Source organism: Phalacrocorax aristotelis, chromosome 5 (assembly GCF_949628215.1).
Source record: "Phalacrocorax aristotelis chromosome 5, bGulAri2.1, whole genome shotgun sequence".
In the NCBI taxonomy this organism is placed as follows: Eukaryota; Metazoa; Chordata; class Aves; order Suliformes; family Phalacrocoracidae; genus Phalacrocorax; species Phalacrocorax aristotelis.
In genome coordinates this window covers 7,802,935-7,817,875 of record NC_134280.1, presented here as the reverse complement: position 1 = coordinate 7,817,875, position 14,941 = coordinate 7,802,935, and the positions used below count along the sequence as shown (strand labels likewise).

General features: G+C 40.8%; 1 protein-coding gene across 1 annotated transcript in view; it reads right to left on the bottom strand.

Moving 5' to 3' along the window:
* Positions 1-11,399, bottom strand: part of DARS1 (aspartyl-tRNA synthetase 1) — a 43,290-nt gene extending 31,891 nt beyond the window's left edge. Inside the window, exons 1-3 of the mRNA XM_075092837.1 lie at positions 11,238-11,399; positions 9,903-9,960; positions 3,578-3,670 (exon numbers count right to left, since the gene is read on the bottom strand). Coding sequence (XP_074948938.1) covers positions 3,578-3,670; positions 9,903-9,960; positions 11,238-11,309 — 223 coding nt within the window. The 5' untranslated portion in view covers positions 11,310-11,399. The remainder of the gene's footprint in view (positions 1-3,577; positions 3,671-9,902; positions 9,961-11,237) is intronic.
* Positions 11,400-14,941: the final 3,542 nt, after the last annotated feature.

The following is a 14,941-nucleotide window of genomic DNA, read 5'->3' as shown; positions in this document are numbered from 1 at the left end:
AATGCAACAAAATTAATTCCATATCTTCAGAAAACAGAGTACAACTAATTCTGTATTCCAGAGGCTGCAATATCTCAGTAAAGAAGCTAATATGGTATGGATGTACGTATTTCTTGCAGGCAAATATTAAGCCACAGATTTAAATTAGAACAGTACTGGCTTCAGAAATTAAATAGAGCCTTCAGTGGTATGCACGCCTGTTTTTCAGATCCAGCAAGTCAAGAAACGAAGTACAATTTTTCCATAGGACACACAATGCTAAGTTTCTGTGGATAAGCTAGGTATATCTCACATCTTTGACATCTCAATATTTCTTACTTACAGTGTGGTTTGATGCAGTATTTCCTAAAAAATAGTATTTGTGTCCACGATTTCAGTCACAAATAATTTAGCAAAATATAACTGATGTTTCAGGAATGATGTTGTTAGGTGTCCAAAGAAAAATACACAGCTGAAGACAGCTAGAATGTCACTCAACTAGTAAATATTTAAGGATACTGAAATAAATGGAGGGCCTGCTATCATACTAATCGGAACCAAATTTTGGCAGTTGGACTTAATCCCAAACACTGGAAGTCTGATCATTATCTGCATTATAAAAGGACCCAAATCTTTTTGTCATGAGTAGCAGTAGTTGTTTTCATGAGGAAAGAGGATGTTTTGTAGAATATAACCACTTCTAATCACACAGAAGATAAATGATCAAACAAACCTCACTGATAGGAATAGTCAAAATACCACAGTTACAAAGATTGTAAGATGAAACATAACTTTTCCCAAAAGAGCTAAAGGCGTTCAAAATAAAGTATCAAGAAGACAAGCCATAATCAAATCTAGTTCATTATTAGATGCCTTTCCAGACCAAGAGATGGAAAAAAGGAAGCATCAGAAGGGGGGGGGGGGGGGGGGGGGGGAGGGATTATGGAACATTGTCCATGTGTTCAAAATATTTACATGGTATTTAAGTGAAAAGTATAAGACCAACTTTACTCACATTCAACAGTAAACTACTCTAAGTTTCTATAAAACAAACCAATACTGTGTCCCACAAGAATGCCTAAAAAGATTAAAAGTTTCAAAAGAAATTTGGTTAAAAAGGTCTGACTCAGTCTAATACAAGGAATTTTTAGTCACCAAATGACACAAGACCTTATGAGAGAAAAGTATGTAAGGAAGGAATTTGTACAAAGAGTGAAAAATGTTTGGTCACATAAATTAATACATTGCTAGTTACAGGCATGCGCCAGCAAAGAGAAAACTTCATATGGTTTATTACAACATTTGACACAGTATTTAAATTGCTCTTGGTAGTACTCTGATTTTCTGACATAGAATTTCAATATTTTATAAACCTTTGCATTCACAAACCAAAACCAAGTTCAGGTCTATCATAGTGCACCACCCAGACTGATTTCCCAATTGCTTTTCAATGATAAACGTGATCAGTAGCTTAGGCTGGCTTTAAAATAAGGCCAGAAATAACATTTATTCAATCTACAATAAAAACCACAGGGCATCAAGCACTTTCATTTTAGTACAACCCACAGAAATTCCAAACACCCCATTCTTTACACATCCTTCAGTTAATTTCCATGAGACTTCATGAGTGGCTTGCTATACAAGACAGCTGGATTCTGCAGTTGCTCACATTCAGTTTTTTTGGTTTATTGGTCAGAACTAGACAGGGTTAAATAAAGGTTATGTTGGTTATTTAGGAGCCAAATTTGAGCTTCTGAGGAAACTAAAGCTATTTTTCTTTAAGATTGTCCTGTTTCCTGCACAACTTTTATTTCCATAATGGTAGGAATAACACCACAATGTGCATGGGAAAGGCCAATATTACTTTTTACTCTTAAACATTTGCTTTTCTTGTAAGATTCGTTCCCCCAAAGCTTAAGTAAACAAGCATATGGCATTCCCTAGCAGCATTCCCTGAATGTCAGAATCGTTCTGCGTTGTCAAACCAAGAGGGAACAAGAAGCACAATCAATAAATTGAGAACACTTCATGCCCGTAATCAACTCCTTTTGCTTTCATTCTTCAGGTTGCTTTAAAGAGTTCTGAAAATAAGCACTGTTATTTCATGAAAAACAACAGTCTTTCCTGAGGTCAAAGGTGAAGGACTACAAACAGCTTCTTGTGAGTTAATATTGCCATGTTACTTTGATTGAATAACTGCATATATCACGCAAGACACTGTATATAAATGCAATACAGAGACAGGAACAACCAACCATTGAACGTTGTTATTTGTAAAGGTCTGCATAGACACCTGTCTTTAATATATTAAATTCTGTCAGTAGTCTGAACTCTTCCTACAATTGCAAAAGAAAAAGCCGTAAGGGTACCCTTAATTGTATACTGATAGTACCATTTAAATTAGATAGTGTCTCCTGTCTGAACAACTTCAAGTTCTAAGGACCACGGCTTTCACAGCTTTTGGGGCTGACAATTTCTATGCATAGCAAAGAGACATACCCATGTAAGACCACGCTACAGAACTGTTGAGGAAATCACAGATGATGCCCTAAATTATACCTGCATTATACGTGCATTATACGTATATATTTACGAGCAGTTCCTTATTTTAACTGAGTACAGTACAGTCTCTCATTAAGAGGGATATTTTTTAAGAAAATGAGGAATATCTCAAAAAGAAAAGTTAATCTGGTATCCGTGACAATATTTTGTACTGGATTCTCACTCCTAATTTGCATTATTCCCAATTCTGAGACTACTGCTAATTTTCATTCGTGAAGTTAATTTCTTTACGCTCTTTTCTTTCAACTTCTGGGAAGACAAGGTATTTCTATCTCACCACAGAGCTGCCAAACATAACTGCAGCCAGTACAACAGTTGTCAGCATCTGATGTCAACTGAAAAGGCCAAAGCCTATTTAAGTTTGCATATGGCAAACCGACCTCCAGAGAACTTCTGATTCCAGGGAAGAAATATGGCTGTCAGACAGCCAAGTATGACAGCCTACACTACTAAGAACCTATAAAAGGATTTTCCCTTTGTCGTTAAAGAAAGATTATGTTTCTTGTTTTAAATTCAAATTTATAGACTCAGATACTGGTAACTGAAAGTAAAAATTCTGAAATTTTAACATAGATTCTTGTTTCCTGTCGAAGAAAAGGTATAGTGAAAATATTCATACGCAGCAGAATAAATATGGCCTGACAACTGATACATTTATAATAAAAGTACATTTTACAGTAGAAGCTTGTAACTGTTTTATCTAACAACTGTTAACATGCAAAGGAGAATGACAATAATATTTTTAAAATTCCTATTATTTACAATTGTCTACACATTATTTAGTAATATGATAAAACAAAAATTCACTTTTACTACAACGTAATATTCCACTCAGCTGAAAACAAAATTTCCTTTTCCCTTCCTGGTAAAAGAGAAGTGGAAAGAAGAGAAGATAACCAGTCAAAGTGAACACTGAGTAACCAGGTGGCAAAGTTTTCCTGTATGCAAGATATAACAGGTCATGAAGTCAAAATAAATATTCAGGTTATATTAACAATATGGAGAAATAAAAATAAAAACCCTGGAGACATCTCACCTTTAGCTCTGCTTGTATGAATTCTTCCACGAACCCAAACCACTTCATCAGCCTTCTCCACTGTCAAGTCTTTTATTCGAATCAAAACTCTATCTGAATTACAGAAAAAAAACCTATATTTTAAAACAGTTTTGTGGTTCTTTTGAAGGAAAATATTTTTCACTTTAAATTCTGCATATATTTTCTACCATTGCTAAAATTTATAATAAATCCAACACATTATTTTTTGTATCTACAACATAACAGACATACTGAAAACACACAGGATCCCATTTCCTTTCTCAGTGAATTGTACTTGATCAAGTAGTTTTAAATTGGTTCAAGCTTATTGTTTGGTTTATATAGCAGGGTCAAACTGCAGTAAAACAAAAGCAAGACTTACTGTAGTTCACGGATGGCAGAACCCAGCATGACTACACTATTTTTGATAGGACTTCACTGTGCTGCACTGTACTACCTGCACTTATTAGTCTGATTTTCTGCTAGCTAAGGGATGTCCACCCTGCTCCACTGTGTGTACCTGCTCAAGCAGGGGGGTTGGACAAGATGATCTCCAGAGGTCCCTTCCAACCTCAGCCATGCTGTGATTCTGTGTTATTCTGTGATACGAAAGATGTTATGTTGAACACAGCAAAACAAAGGCTCAGACGTGATGTGACTGTTCTCTGTATCTACATAAGTAGGGTGAATATCACTGTAAAATAATTATTGTTTAAAATAAAGAAGAGAAAGAAACCACAAATAAATGTGCATTAGAAATTAAAAGAATATTTATTCTGATAAAAACAATAGCATTTTGGAGCAACAAGAGTATTACTGTGTAAAGCCAGTACAATTTATTTTACGAGAGAATCTCGCTGACAACCTGATCAAGCACTACTATCATTGTAGGAAACAGGATTCATTAGAAAGAACCCTTCAAATTCTATGTAACCAAGAAAGCTAAATAACAACAGGGATGCATGGTTTGAAAGGATAGATTCTGGATAGTAAAGGAGAAAATAAAAATTATCAATGAAAATATTTTTAAATAAATCAAGACTTTAAAAATTGTATTCAACCATTATGAACTGTCAATATGCTGGCTGCATGCCACTATTCCTTGAAATGTACTTAATTGCATTTTTCCTGTAGATTTTTGGCCAAATATATTTTTGCATGGTCTCAAACACTTACTTCTTATAGTATCTACAAATCAGTTAGAGGATATGCATAGCAGATACCTCAACAGTTCTAACTGCTACACTTACTCATTTACAGTTTATATGTGGTTAAAAACACTGCTTACTAGACAAAAAAAAACTTCAAGGGAGGTACTGATCCATATGGGTCTCTTCCAACTTGAGATATTCTATGATTCTGTGATATGTAATGCAAGCAAATTCAGATCTTTGCCTTTCATCACAGACAACTTCTCCCTTGTTTCAAAGTAACATTAAATTTTCTAAGACACTTCCATTCTACATTTTTCCCGCCAGAACTTTTCCAAAGTTTGCCTGCCCCAGGTTACCATCTGCCATTCTGGACTCCTTCCCTCTGTCTCTGAATACCAGTCACAGATTGCCCTGTAAGCCTATTATTCTCCACTGGGAATTTTAGGGGGTTGAAAATGTTCATTAGCTTATGCTCAGGGCAAGCTACTTTTTTCTTCACAGACAAACCAGAACAGAATGAAAGTGCACAAAGAAACGTGATAGGAAATTCACTCAAATATATTAATAATGTCTGTGTGTGCACACGTGCACTGGGGAAGGGAGAAAGGGGAATAAAGATGTTATCACTTGCCAGCAACTTGTGATGTTCAAACCTTACCAGTATAGTACTATAGGAAACATGCAACCAGCACAAGCCATAAGCTTTAGCATTTGTAAGAGTTTGATATTCAGACAGTTAAAATTACCTCAGTCAACTTAAAACTGGATTGTTAGAAACTTAAAACATTTTCCAGGCACAAGCATAAAGACAGAATGAGGTGTTACCCTTTTTATGGATCCTTAGTGTTTCAGGAACCATCTGCATTAGATAAATATTTTTTAAAGTCTTTTGGATACATAGTGGTTTGTGTTTCATCAAGACTAAACAAGACACCTTTAACAAAAATTTTTTTACAGTATGATTTAAAATTATTTCACCTTTCATAAAAACAGTAATAAAACAATATCCAAAAAGAGACATCATAAAGTCATTTTTTCCAACAGCAGATCACACCATCACAGCATGGCTGAGGTTGGAAGGGACCTCTGGAGATCATCTGGTCCAACCCCCTGCTCAAGCAGGGCCACCTGGAGCCAGTTGTCCAAGATTGCTCTGATCATTGTTCTGATGTTTTTTTAGTATCTCCACAGAGAGAGACTCCACAATTTCCCTTGGCAACCTGTGCCAGTGCTCAGTCACCCTCACAGTGAAAAAGTGTTTCCTGATGTTCAGAGGGAACCTCCTGTGTTTCTGTTTGTGCCCACTGCCTCTGGTCCTGTCAGTGTGCTCCACTGAAAAGAGCCATATGTAGCAACTGTTACATCATTTTATTTCCCTTCTTCAATGCTTCCCAAATCTAGACTTCTTTTCCTCTCATTTCTAAAATGCCAGTAGTTCACAATAATGTCTACTTTGCTAGTGTAAGCAATCATTTGCCTTTGCCACTCATTTTCTCTTGTACAGCCAACATAGTGTAGCTCAAATCTTCCTTATGTACTCTCACATATAATTTCAGTTGGAATTCCTTTCAGTTAATTTCTCTCTCTTCCATGACAAAAATGAAGCTTCTTGCTCTCACCATACTCTTCACACTGCCACCTACGCAGTCCTTCACAAATGCAAGCTATAGTTACATTTTCTGTCTTCTTGCCACATAAACACTTACAATTAAATAATGCAAAAATAAAAGAAGTTTTAAACCATGCTACAGTTGCAGTGAAGACAAGGGAATAAAGATTTTTCAATGAAGTTCAAACAAAACACTCTAAGTCTGAAGTTACACTTCTGGCCCAAATTCAATATTCATGTTATCTCACCTTCATTGCCAGCTTGAATCATGTTTAAGGGGAAACTATATTTTTCGTTTCCTTCATGTATAGCACAATCTCTTCTTTTCAACATACTAAATATCCTTATCTTTCTCTCAGAACTCTAACCTCTTCTAAACGTGGGAAGAGAAGATAAGAAAACCCAAAAAGCTGTGTGGGTTAAACAAGACAAGATCACTTTTCCACCCCCACACCCCCATTCCCTGCCCGTCACATCAGCCTGTTTACTAAGTTATCATGGAGTTTTTACTAAGTTATCATGGAGTTCTGAACAGTATGATCAATATTTCAGCTGTCTCTGTGAAGTGCCAGCATCTTTATAATGTTGGATAGATTTGACAAAGAGAAGATAAGTTTAATAAAAAAACTTGAAAGCCAAAAGCAGTATAAGATGAAAGCAGCTTCCAGGGAAGGGAGATGAAAGTAATGGGGCTAAAGGGAGAAAAAAGGAAAGGCAAATGGAGTTTTACTAGCAATCATAGCCTCAAGCAGGCAGGAAGGACTTAAAGACATGATGTAACAGGAAGTGAGAACATCAGTGAGCCAGGGCAGCCAACATCAGCAGAAGACAGACTGAAGTGCGCCAAGAATGGAGGCAAGGTGTGTGTCAGAGATCAGTAGGGCAGGGTGGAGCATCTATGCAACAATTTTATGAACAGATGAAAAGAGTTTTAATTTGCCTGCAGAGGAACAAGAGTCTATGAGTGCAGCAAAAGGACAATAAGCCTGTCCCTTGGAAAGGGAGAATAATTTGCTCTGATCACTCCAAGCTTCTTAACTTCCCACGTCCAGCCAGTGTCTCCAGGACAGTGCAGCTACTACAGCAAGCCTAAAAGCAACAGTGCTGCAGACATCCTGCTGAGCTACTACCCACGTCTGTGCTGTCTGTTGGCTCCAGTTACCAGTCAGTTACATGGATCCACACAGGTCATACCACAATTTGTTATTCTGACTTAGAAATGGCACGTACCCACACAGACTTCAGAAACAAACAAAATTAATATAGTACAGACAGACAGGAACACTCGCACTTGTGCTTCCCTGCCAGTCCTCGTCCTCCAAGACACTCAGTGCAATTAGAATACTTTGAGGAAAAGCATATATACACTACTGATGCCGAGTTATGACTTCACCCTCCCATGAGTCCTTTGGTAAGAGTTCTCCCTGGCAAAAACTACTGAATCTTTAAATAAGAGGGCATTAGTCTCAAGGACTGGGCTAGGCTGATCTTGAACTTTTTTATTATAGACAACTTGTTTTTTATTGTTACCTAATTGTGGTGTTCTGGATAACCATCTTAAAAAAAAAAAAACCCACAGAACAGCAGGAGTGTTGAAGGTTGTGTTTTAAGCCCAGTGGAAAACCTACTCAGTCTTGCCCATATACTGGCTGAAACTTTTTTTTTCCTTTTTAAAAAACAAGGATCGAGGGTCAAGAGGACAACATATCTAAATACAGCACTTGGCCTTTTTTCATATCATTTCCTGTAGCTTCTGCCACTTTCTTTCTTAAGATATTTTTTTCCTCCACAGTATTTTGAGTGTTTCTTTTGAATGTGAGACAGTTGACAGGGTAGACTTTCTCCATGGGAGCAGAATTTGATCCACTATCTCAATCTGCCAGCTTGGGTCTCCCCGACAGTTGTTTGCTATGGGGTGTGAAACTGGCAGAGGAAACAGCTTGCAGAAACTCCAGTGAGCCAAATGCCATCACAGAAGAGTACAGGGAGAAGAGATCCAACAGGGCAATCTTTCAGCCTACAGTCAGCAGTGCAGGTTAACCAGCCAGATGCTAACTTAGAGAAGTTACCCTTTCCTTAATATTATACCTTTTAGGTTGCGCCTGCACACCAATTTATGGATTGTTGCATGGTTAAACATAAATATGGACGGCTGTGTTCCTGCCCCTTCCAGCAGTCATCAGACCTCTAGCCAACTTCTTTCACTTTGCTAAGCTGGCTGAACAAGCTGTTGTTATTAGCATGCTCAAACGGATCAGCAGAAGACCCAGCATCAGGAAAACGCAGACCACAGCAGCCAGCAGTTGGGCTGGCTTACAATGTGTTTTCAACTTTAGTTCCCTTATTTGACAGCTAGTATGTATTTTCTTCAATAATGACTGTTAATGCAGTCTCTAGTGATCTTCTTGTCCCATTGACATAATGTTCCCCTTCAGTTGGTTTTAACCTACGAGTGCATTTGTGGCTCCTCCTCTTCCCTACATTCTGTATTTCCATTCTTAAGGGAGGTCAACCAAAGCAATCATTCAGAAGAGAAACAAAATCACCTAATCATAGGTGATGTTCCTTTTTTACATTTCACTGTGAAGAAGTTACAAGAAGCCAGTCTATCACCTTCCCTCATCCCTGTTTCATGCACTGAATAATATGAAGACTAGTATTTCTTGGGATGTTGTCTGGGAGATTGTTCTCTAGCTGACAAGTCTTTCTGAATCCCAATTCCCCAACAGTAGAAAATGAGCATTTACTGAATTCACAGTGGTGTGAATAATGACAAAACCCATAAATATTAATATATATTAATGGATTTGGTGCTCATATGCAGCAGTAATGAAGGCTACATAAGTAGACAGATAGCCTACTCAGAAGGAGCTGCTGCAGCAAGCCATAGCAGAACTTACACTGAAGAAAAAACCTGACATCTCAGGACTCAGTACATTATAAATTAAAAAAAAAAAAAGCCTGCAAACATAGACAGGGACAAAAACTGACAAGTTGTGTAAGGTGTGGTCCAGGCAAGGGCAAAGACCATGATTCCATAACCTCTGTGGAACCAGCTCCAATATCCAACCACACTCATGATTTTTATTTCCTTCTATCTAATCAGAATCTCCTGTGTTCCTACTTGTGTCCATGACCTCCTGTCCAATCACCACATACCTTCAAGACTCTGTCTTTATCTTCTCTACACCCTCCCATTAAGTAGCTTTTAACAGTAATAAGATCACCCCACAGCTTCCTCTTCTCCAGGCTGAACAAACCCAGCTCCCTCAGCCTCTCCCCAGAGATCCTGTGCTCCAGTCCCCTGAGCAATCTGGTAGCTCTCCATTGGACTGGCTCCAAAATGTTAGCGTCCTCCTTGCACTGGAGAGCCCAAACCTGGACACAGCACCTCAAATGCAGCCTCACAAGTGCTAAATGTATTCAAATAAAGGGAAAGCATGGCAGCAGGACTTGAATGAAAGTTTGCTAAATGATTTCTCAAACAAGTACTGTAGGTATGTAGTATATAACTTATTTTTTCCCCATCTTTTCAAAAAACCTTTTCCATTTTTTAACTGACCTGATTTCTCTTGGGATTGTATCATTGATGACACTCCATATCTTTCCTTAGCATAATCCTAAAATGGAGGTGAGAAACATACATCAAAGAAGCATACACAAGAAGATGAACAAAATCACTACAGATTTAACTGAGGCAATGAAAAACATCTAACTGTAATATTGAAGTCAAGAAATTGTGTTTCAGACTCTTAGAGATACGTAACTGAGAGAAGATAATTGTGCCCTGTAAGAAAAATAAATCTAACAGCAGACAGACATTAGGATCATTATTTGCTACACAGTTGTTAGTATGAATACCTCTGCAAAGAGCCTACTCCTGGAAAGATATGAGCCCTACAGTAGATGCATGGCTAAGTATTTCTTTCCAATATCCAGGCACACTAGGAAATCCAACAGGTCACATCATTATGACAGCCAAAGCAAGCTTGACTGACTACTACCAAAATCTGCTAGGTAGGACACAGGGGGATGGGGCCTTTTCATCAGAGAGATCACAATTCTAGTTTCCCAACTAAGCCCACTCATTTCCAAATTTAAAAAAGCCTTAGTTTGCTTATTTTATTGCATTCAATATATGAACCTAAGTTCACTCTAAATACTCTACTTGGTGGGGGGTGGGGATGTCTCCCTTTGCTTTTGATGAATCGTGGCCCATATATAATTTTACAGAAGCCACTTATACTGGGTATTCCTTACTGTTGATGCATTTTTGACTTTTCAACAGCAAGCAAAATTGATTTTATAACAAAATTAACTCATACTCGTTATTAATACATCTTTTTTTCTTTCTTGAAGAAATACTAGCCTACAATTTTTCAGCACCGATCTGTGATTTTCCAGTAAGAGACAGAAACACCTGCCAGGCCAGCAGGAGCCACCGGAGTGCCTGCAGAAGCAGCCTGCTATGGAGCAGCAGCCCAGGCGTTTCTGCACGCTGCACCACGGGCCTGCAGCGGGGAAAGGGCGCAGGGGCAAGGCAGGGCTGTGCCGTTTCTGACGGCTGAAGCACGGCCTTCTCCACCCACACACTCGGAGACCGGACTCCAGTGGGCCTCAGGGACGCTGTGTGACCACCGGAGCTCTTCACTGAGGCACCAAGTGTCCGGGCCCGGCCAAGGGGGGAGGCAGGCAGGACAAAAGCAAAAAGCAGCTCTGCCCTCGGGCCCAGCCAACGCCCCCGCTCCCGGGCCCGGCCTCCCCACCCGGCGGGGCCGCTGCCACCAGCCCCCACTGCGCCGCCCCCTCGGGCGGCTCCGACCCCTCGCCAGGCCAGACCCTGCCCCTTCCCCCCCTCGGGACAGGCCGCGCCCGCCCCTTCCCTGCGGAGACCCACGTCGGCCGCCGACGACTCTTCGCTCTCCGGGCGGCGGTCTTGGCCCTGGCCGCAACCGGCGGGGCTCGGCATCCTGCTGCTGCCGCCGCGGCCCCTCACAACCCCGCACGCCGCGGCCCGACCCGGCGCCACACGCCGCTTCCGCCCGCCCGCCTCTCGCGAGAGCTGAGGGGCGGGGCCGCGCGGGGCGCGAGCTGGCTGAGGGCTGCGGGCGGGGCCGCCTTCCTTCCCGCCACAGGCGCAGGCACTGCACGTCGGCCCCTGCCCGCCTCAGGAGGCGGTCCTGGTCGGCGAGCGGCCGCCGGCCTGAGCGGGCTTCGGAGCCGCCGGCCCTGCCCCGGCGCTGGGGCGAAAGCTGCCGTGCCGAGGTGTGCCGGGCTGGGCCGCGGCCCTGAGGCTGGGCAGCGGGGGGGTTTGGGCCTGGCTTGTCCTGCGTGGCAGTCTGGCGTGTTACGGCATGAGCTGGCGCCTTGGGCTGTGAGGTGGCTCGGCCCAGCTCGGCAGCCAAACCAAAGTGCGCTTTTGGTCTATCTCACTGACAAATTTGACTTAGCAGTGCTAACCCTAATAGCAGTTTAGTCGCCTGTACCCCCTGCTAACCCTGCTGTTTATCATCAGTTAGCTAAAACCCAAAGTAGGTCTGGTAATTCGGGAAGAATTAACATCAGTGCGAATCCAGGTGTTTCCCTCCAGCTGGGCGCTTAAATCAATGCTACGATATTGAGGCTGGGCTTGCAGGTGCCAACTTTCATAGCACAGAAATCAAAGTTGCAAGCAGCTGTTGAATCCTGTGGCCGTATTTTGTGCAGGACATGAAGAAGGAGATAGCGGTCCTGATTTAAACTGCAGTTTTGAATTTCACATTTGACTAACTAATCCCTCTTGCGGTATCGATTAGAGTTTTTCATTTCCTGTCCTACAGTTGTTTATTTGCAGCACTTCGTACTGCATTGGCTCAGCATCTCTTCTCATGGGAATCCCCTTGCAAAGTTCCCCTTCTGCTTCTGTCTCAGAGAATTATGCACTTCACTATAAGACCGCATGCTTTCACAAAATCTTCTCTTCTCATGCAAAGCAGTGTTTCAGAGAATTAAGATGCAGTAACAGAGAAGGCAAATCACAGTCGGTTTTCATACCCCCTCACCACAAGAAATGAAGTTCTGATAGTAGGATATTGTGTAGTGTACTTAAACACTAATATAACAGTAGCAGAACGTGTGGTTTTCTTATAACGTGTCAGTTGTGTCCTTTCTGTTATCTGTCACTTAGAACACAAGGCTGAGCAGAACCACTGCTGAACCTTAACTAACAGACAGATGCAAATCTTGTGCCTCACCATGGAGTCAACAGTACCATCTGTACAACAAAGTGCTCTGTAATTCTCAGCATTTCACTGACTTTGCTGCAAAATTCAGTCAAAACAAACCGACCCTGTAACCCTTATTTTTATGCTGGGAGACTTCCAATAGTGGATAGCATAATGAGTATTTCCTCTGGGGCAAATAACCTGAAGGTGGTTCTGAAGGAAAAACCCTTATAATATGGGTGTAAACTGAAAACAAAACATGGCCTTTTAAAGGGCACTGTAGCTTATTATTCCATTGCCAAACTTTCAGAAGAAGCATTTTCCAGAGTTCATGCTCTCAGGTCATTTGTCCAGAATCCCTTTGTCTTAGCAAAATAGAAAAACAAATTCATTTTACGAAGAATTACTGACTATAATTATTTTATATTTGGTTAAACCCCTCAAAATTCTCAATTTAATTTGGGTCTGCAGCAAAAATGTATTTTCCTATACCCATCTCACTAAATCTGTTACAAATCTTCCATGAAGAAAACAAAACACTATGTGCAGATGATACAGCTCATCTGCTGCACCTTCTGTTTCATTGCACTGTTATTGAAAATCATGTAATTGGGGCAGTACCTGCCGTGCACCTTAGAGTGATAAGTAGGAGCAAAGCCGGTGCTGGGCCCGGGTGGGAGGCGGAGGGGCCGGGGGACCTGCGGGGTGGCCAGCGCTGTCCCCTGGGCCTTTCCCGAGGATTACCAAATGGAAATGACATCACCCGCAGCCAATCGGGGGGCCCCGGGGGTACGGCTGGATGGAAGCCATATTCCACTTAAGTAACAAGACATGACATACCATGTGCTAATGCTAAATAATTTATCCCTCAGGCATATAGTGAATTGCACAGCCAAGCTGAGGCCTGGTCAACAGTTCGTCGTTTAAATTAAGACTGGCTTTTCCATCTTAAAGGGAGGGAGGGGGTTGTCAACTGTTGTGATCAAAAGTGGAACACAGAAATTTGTTTTTTCTCTCCTCTCCTCTCCTCTCCTCTCCTCTCCTCTCCTCTCCTCTCCTCTCCTCTCCTCTCCTCTCCTCTCCTCTCCTCTCCTCTCCTGTTATAATTTGATCTAATCAAAACACTTTTTAGTGATTTTGGGGATGTACTCCACATCTCTTTATTAACATGCAGGAAAATCTTCGAGCAAGTTTTAAGTCACTGTGAATAATGATATCCATATTTATCCTTGAAACTCTGGCATTAGCACCCGCAATCTCCTAAACTGAAGCTATTCCCAAATTTAGTCATATGTGTACTCATGTTACAAATGTTGTACGGGCGTTTCCATAGCAGAGTCATAAATATGTCTCATTAGGAATCCAGGGGCATTTGCTTCTGCTTAGGCTGAAGGTAACGCCCAGTCAGCCTCTCCGCCGGATAGTTTGAGCTAGCAGTACACAGAGGCTGAGTATGATGGTGACTACAGCCTTTTGTTGCCTGCTGTTGGCTACTGGAACTCACAGTGTAGCGTTTCCAACTCAGCGGTCCAGCTTGGCCAAACCTTTGACATACTTTTGTTAAAATCCAGTGCCGATTTTACTTACGAGCTGGGTGCCAAAATTTGCTAACCAACACTTCCACTGAAACCACGGGAAGCTGAAAGTAGTCAGCACCTTCCATAATCTATCCTTATGTAGCACTTTACAGAGATGGCGGCTCAAATATTCTTTAATCTTCCAGTGTACTATTGATCAAGAAATGAGCAGTTAAAATATACACCGTGTTGGTGGGAAGGAGATAGGAATTGCCTTTAAGTTATTTTAGGATAAGAAATTAAAAGGACCTCTAGCCTATGGAATAAGTGAGAATATATTTGCCTAGTCTCTACATGTTCAGCTAGTTAAAACCTGGAGAGCATGAAGTGGTGCAGAGTTAAAAGGAACATGTAGAAAAAAAATACAAAACAAATTGATGGTGTCTCTGAAAGGTCTTTGGGGAATTCAGCTTTATTGCCACAATAGCACACTTTCCAGTATGCAATTACTCGTTGTCATGGAAAGGGATTTTGAAGATTTATCTGATTTTGGGTGCTGCAAAGCATGCTTAATTTAAGTAAGAGGTTGCATTTGATTTTTCCTTTCCATATTTCTTTACTGATCAAGGTTCTTGTATGATTGTCAGGCTGGTATCCAAGTTCCCCTTAGATAACAAAAAGAGAAAAAAAAAAACACCATTGAAAAAAATGCAGCAGCAGCTAAAAAATTAATGTATTATTTTTTAAGTTATGTAGGTTCATAGTGTGCATTCTGTGATAGGCAAACCTCTTCTATTAATAATTTCCAACCTTGGCAAAATGCAATTTTGTCAGTGATCATTCTTTTTTTACTCAGGCATTTGTACAATGAGTAACAAAGC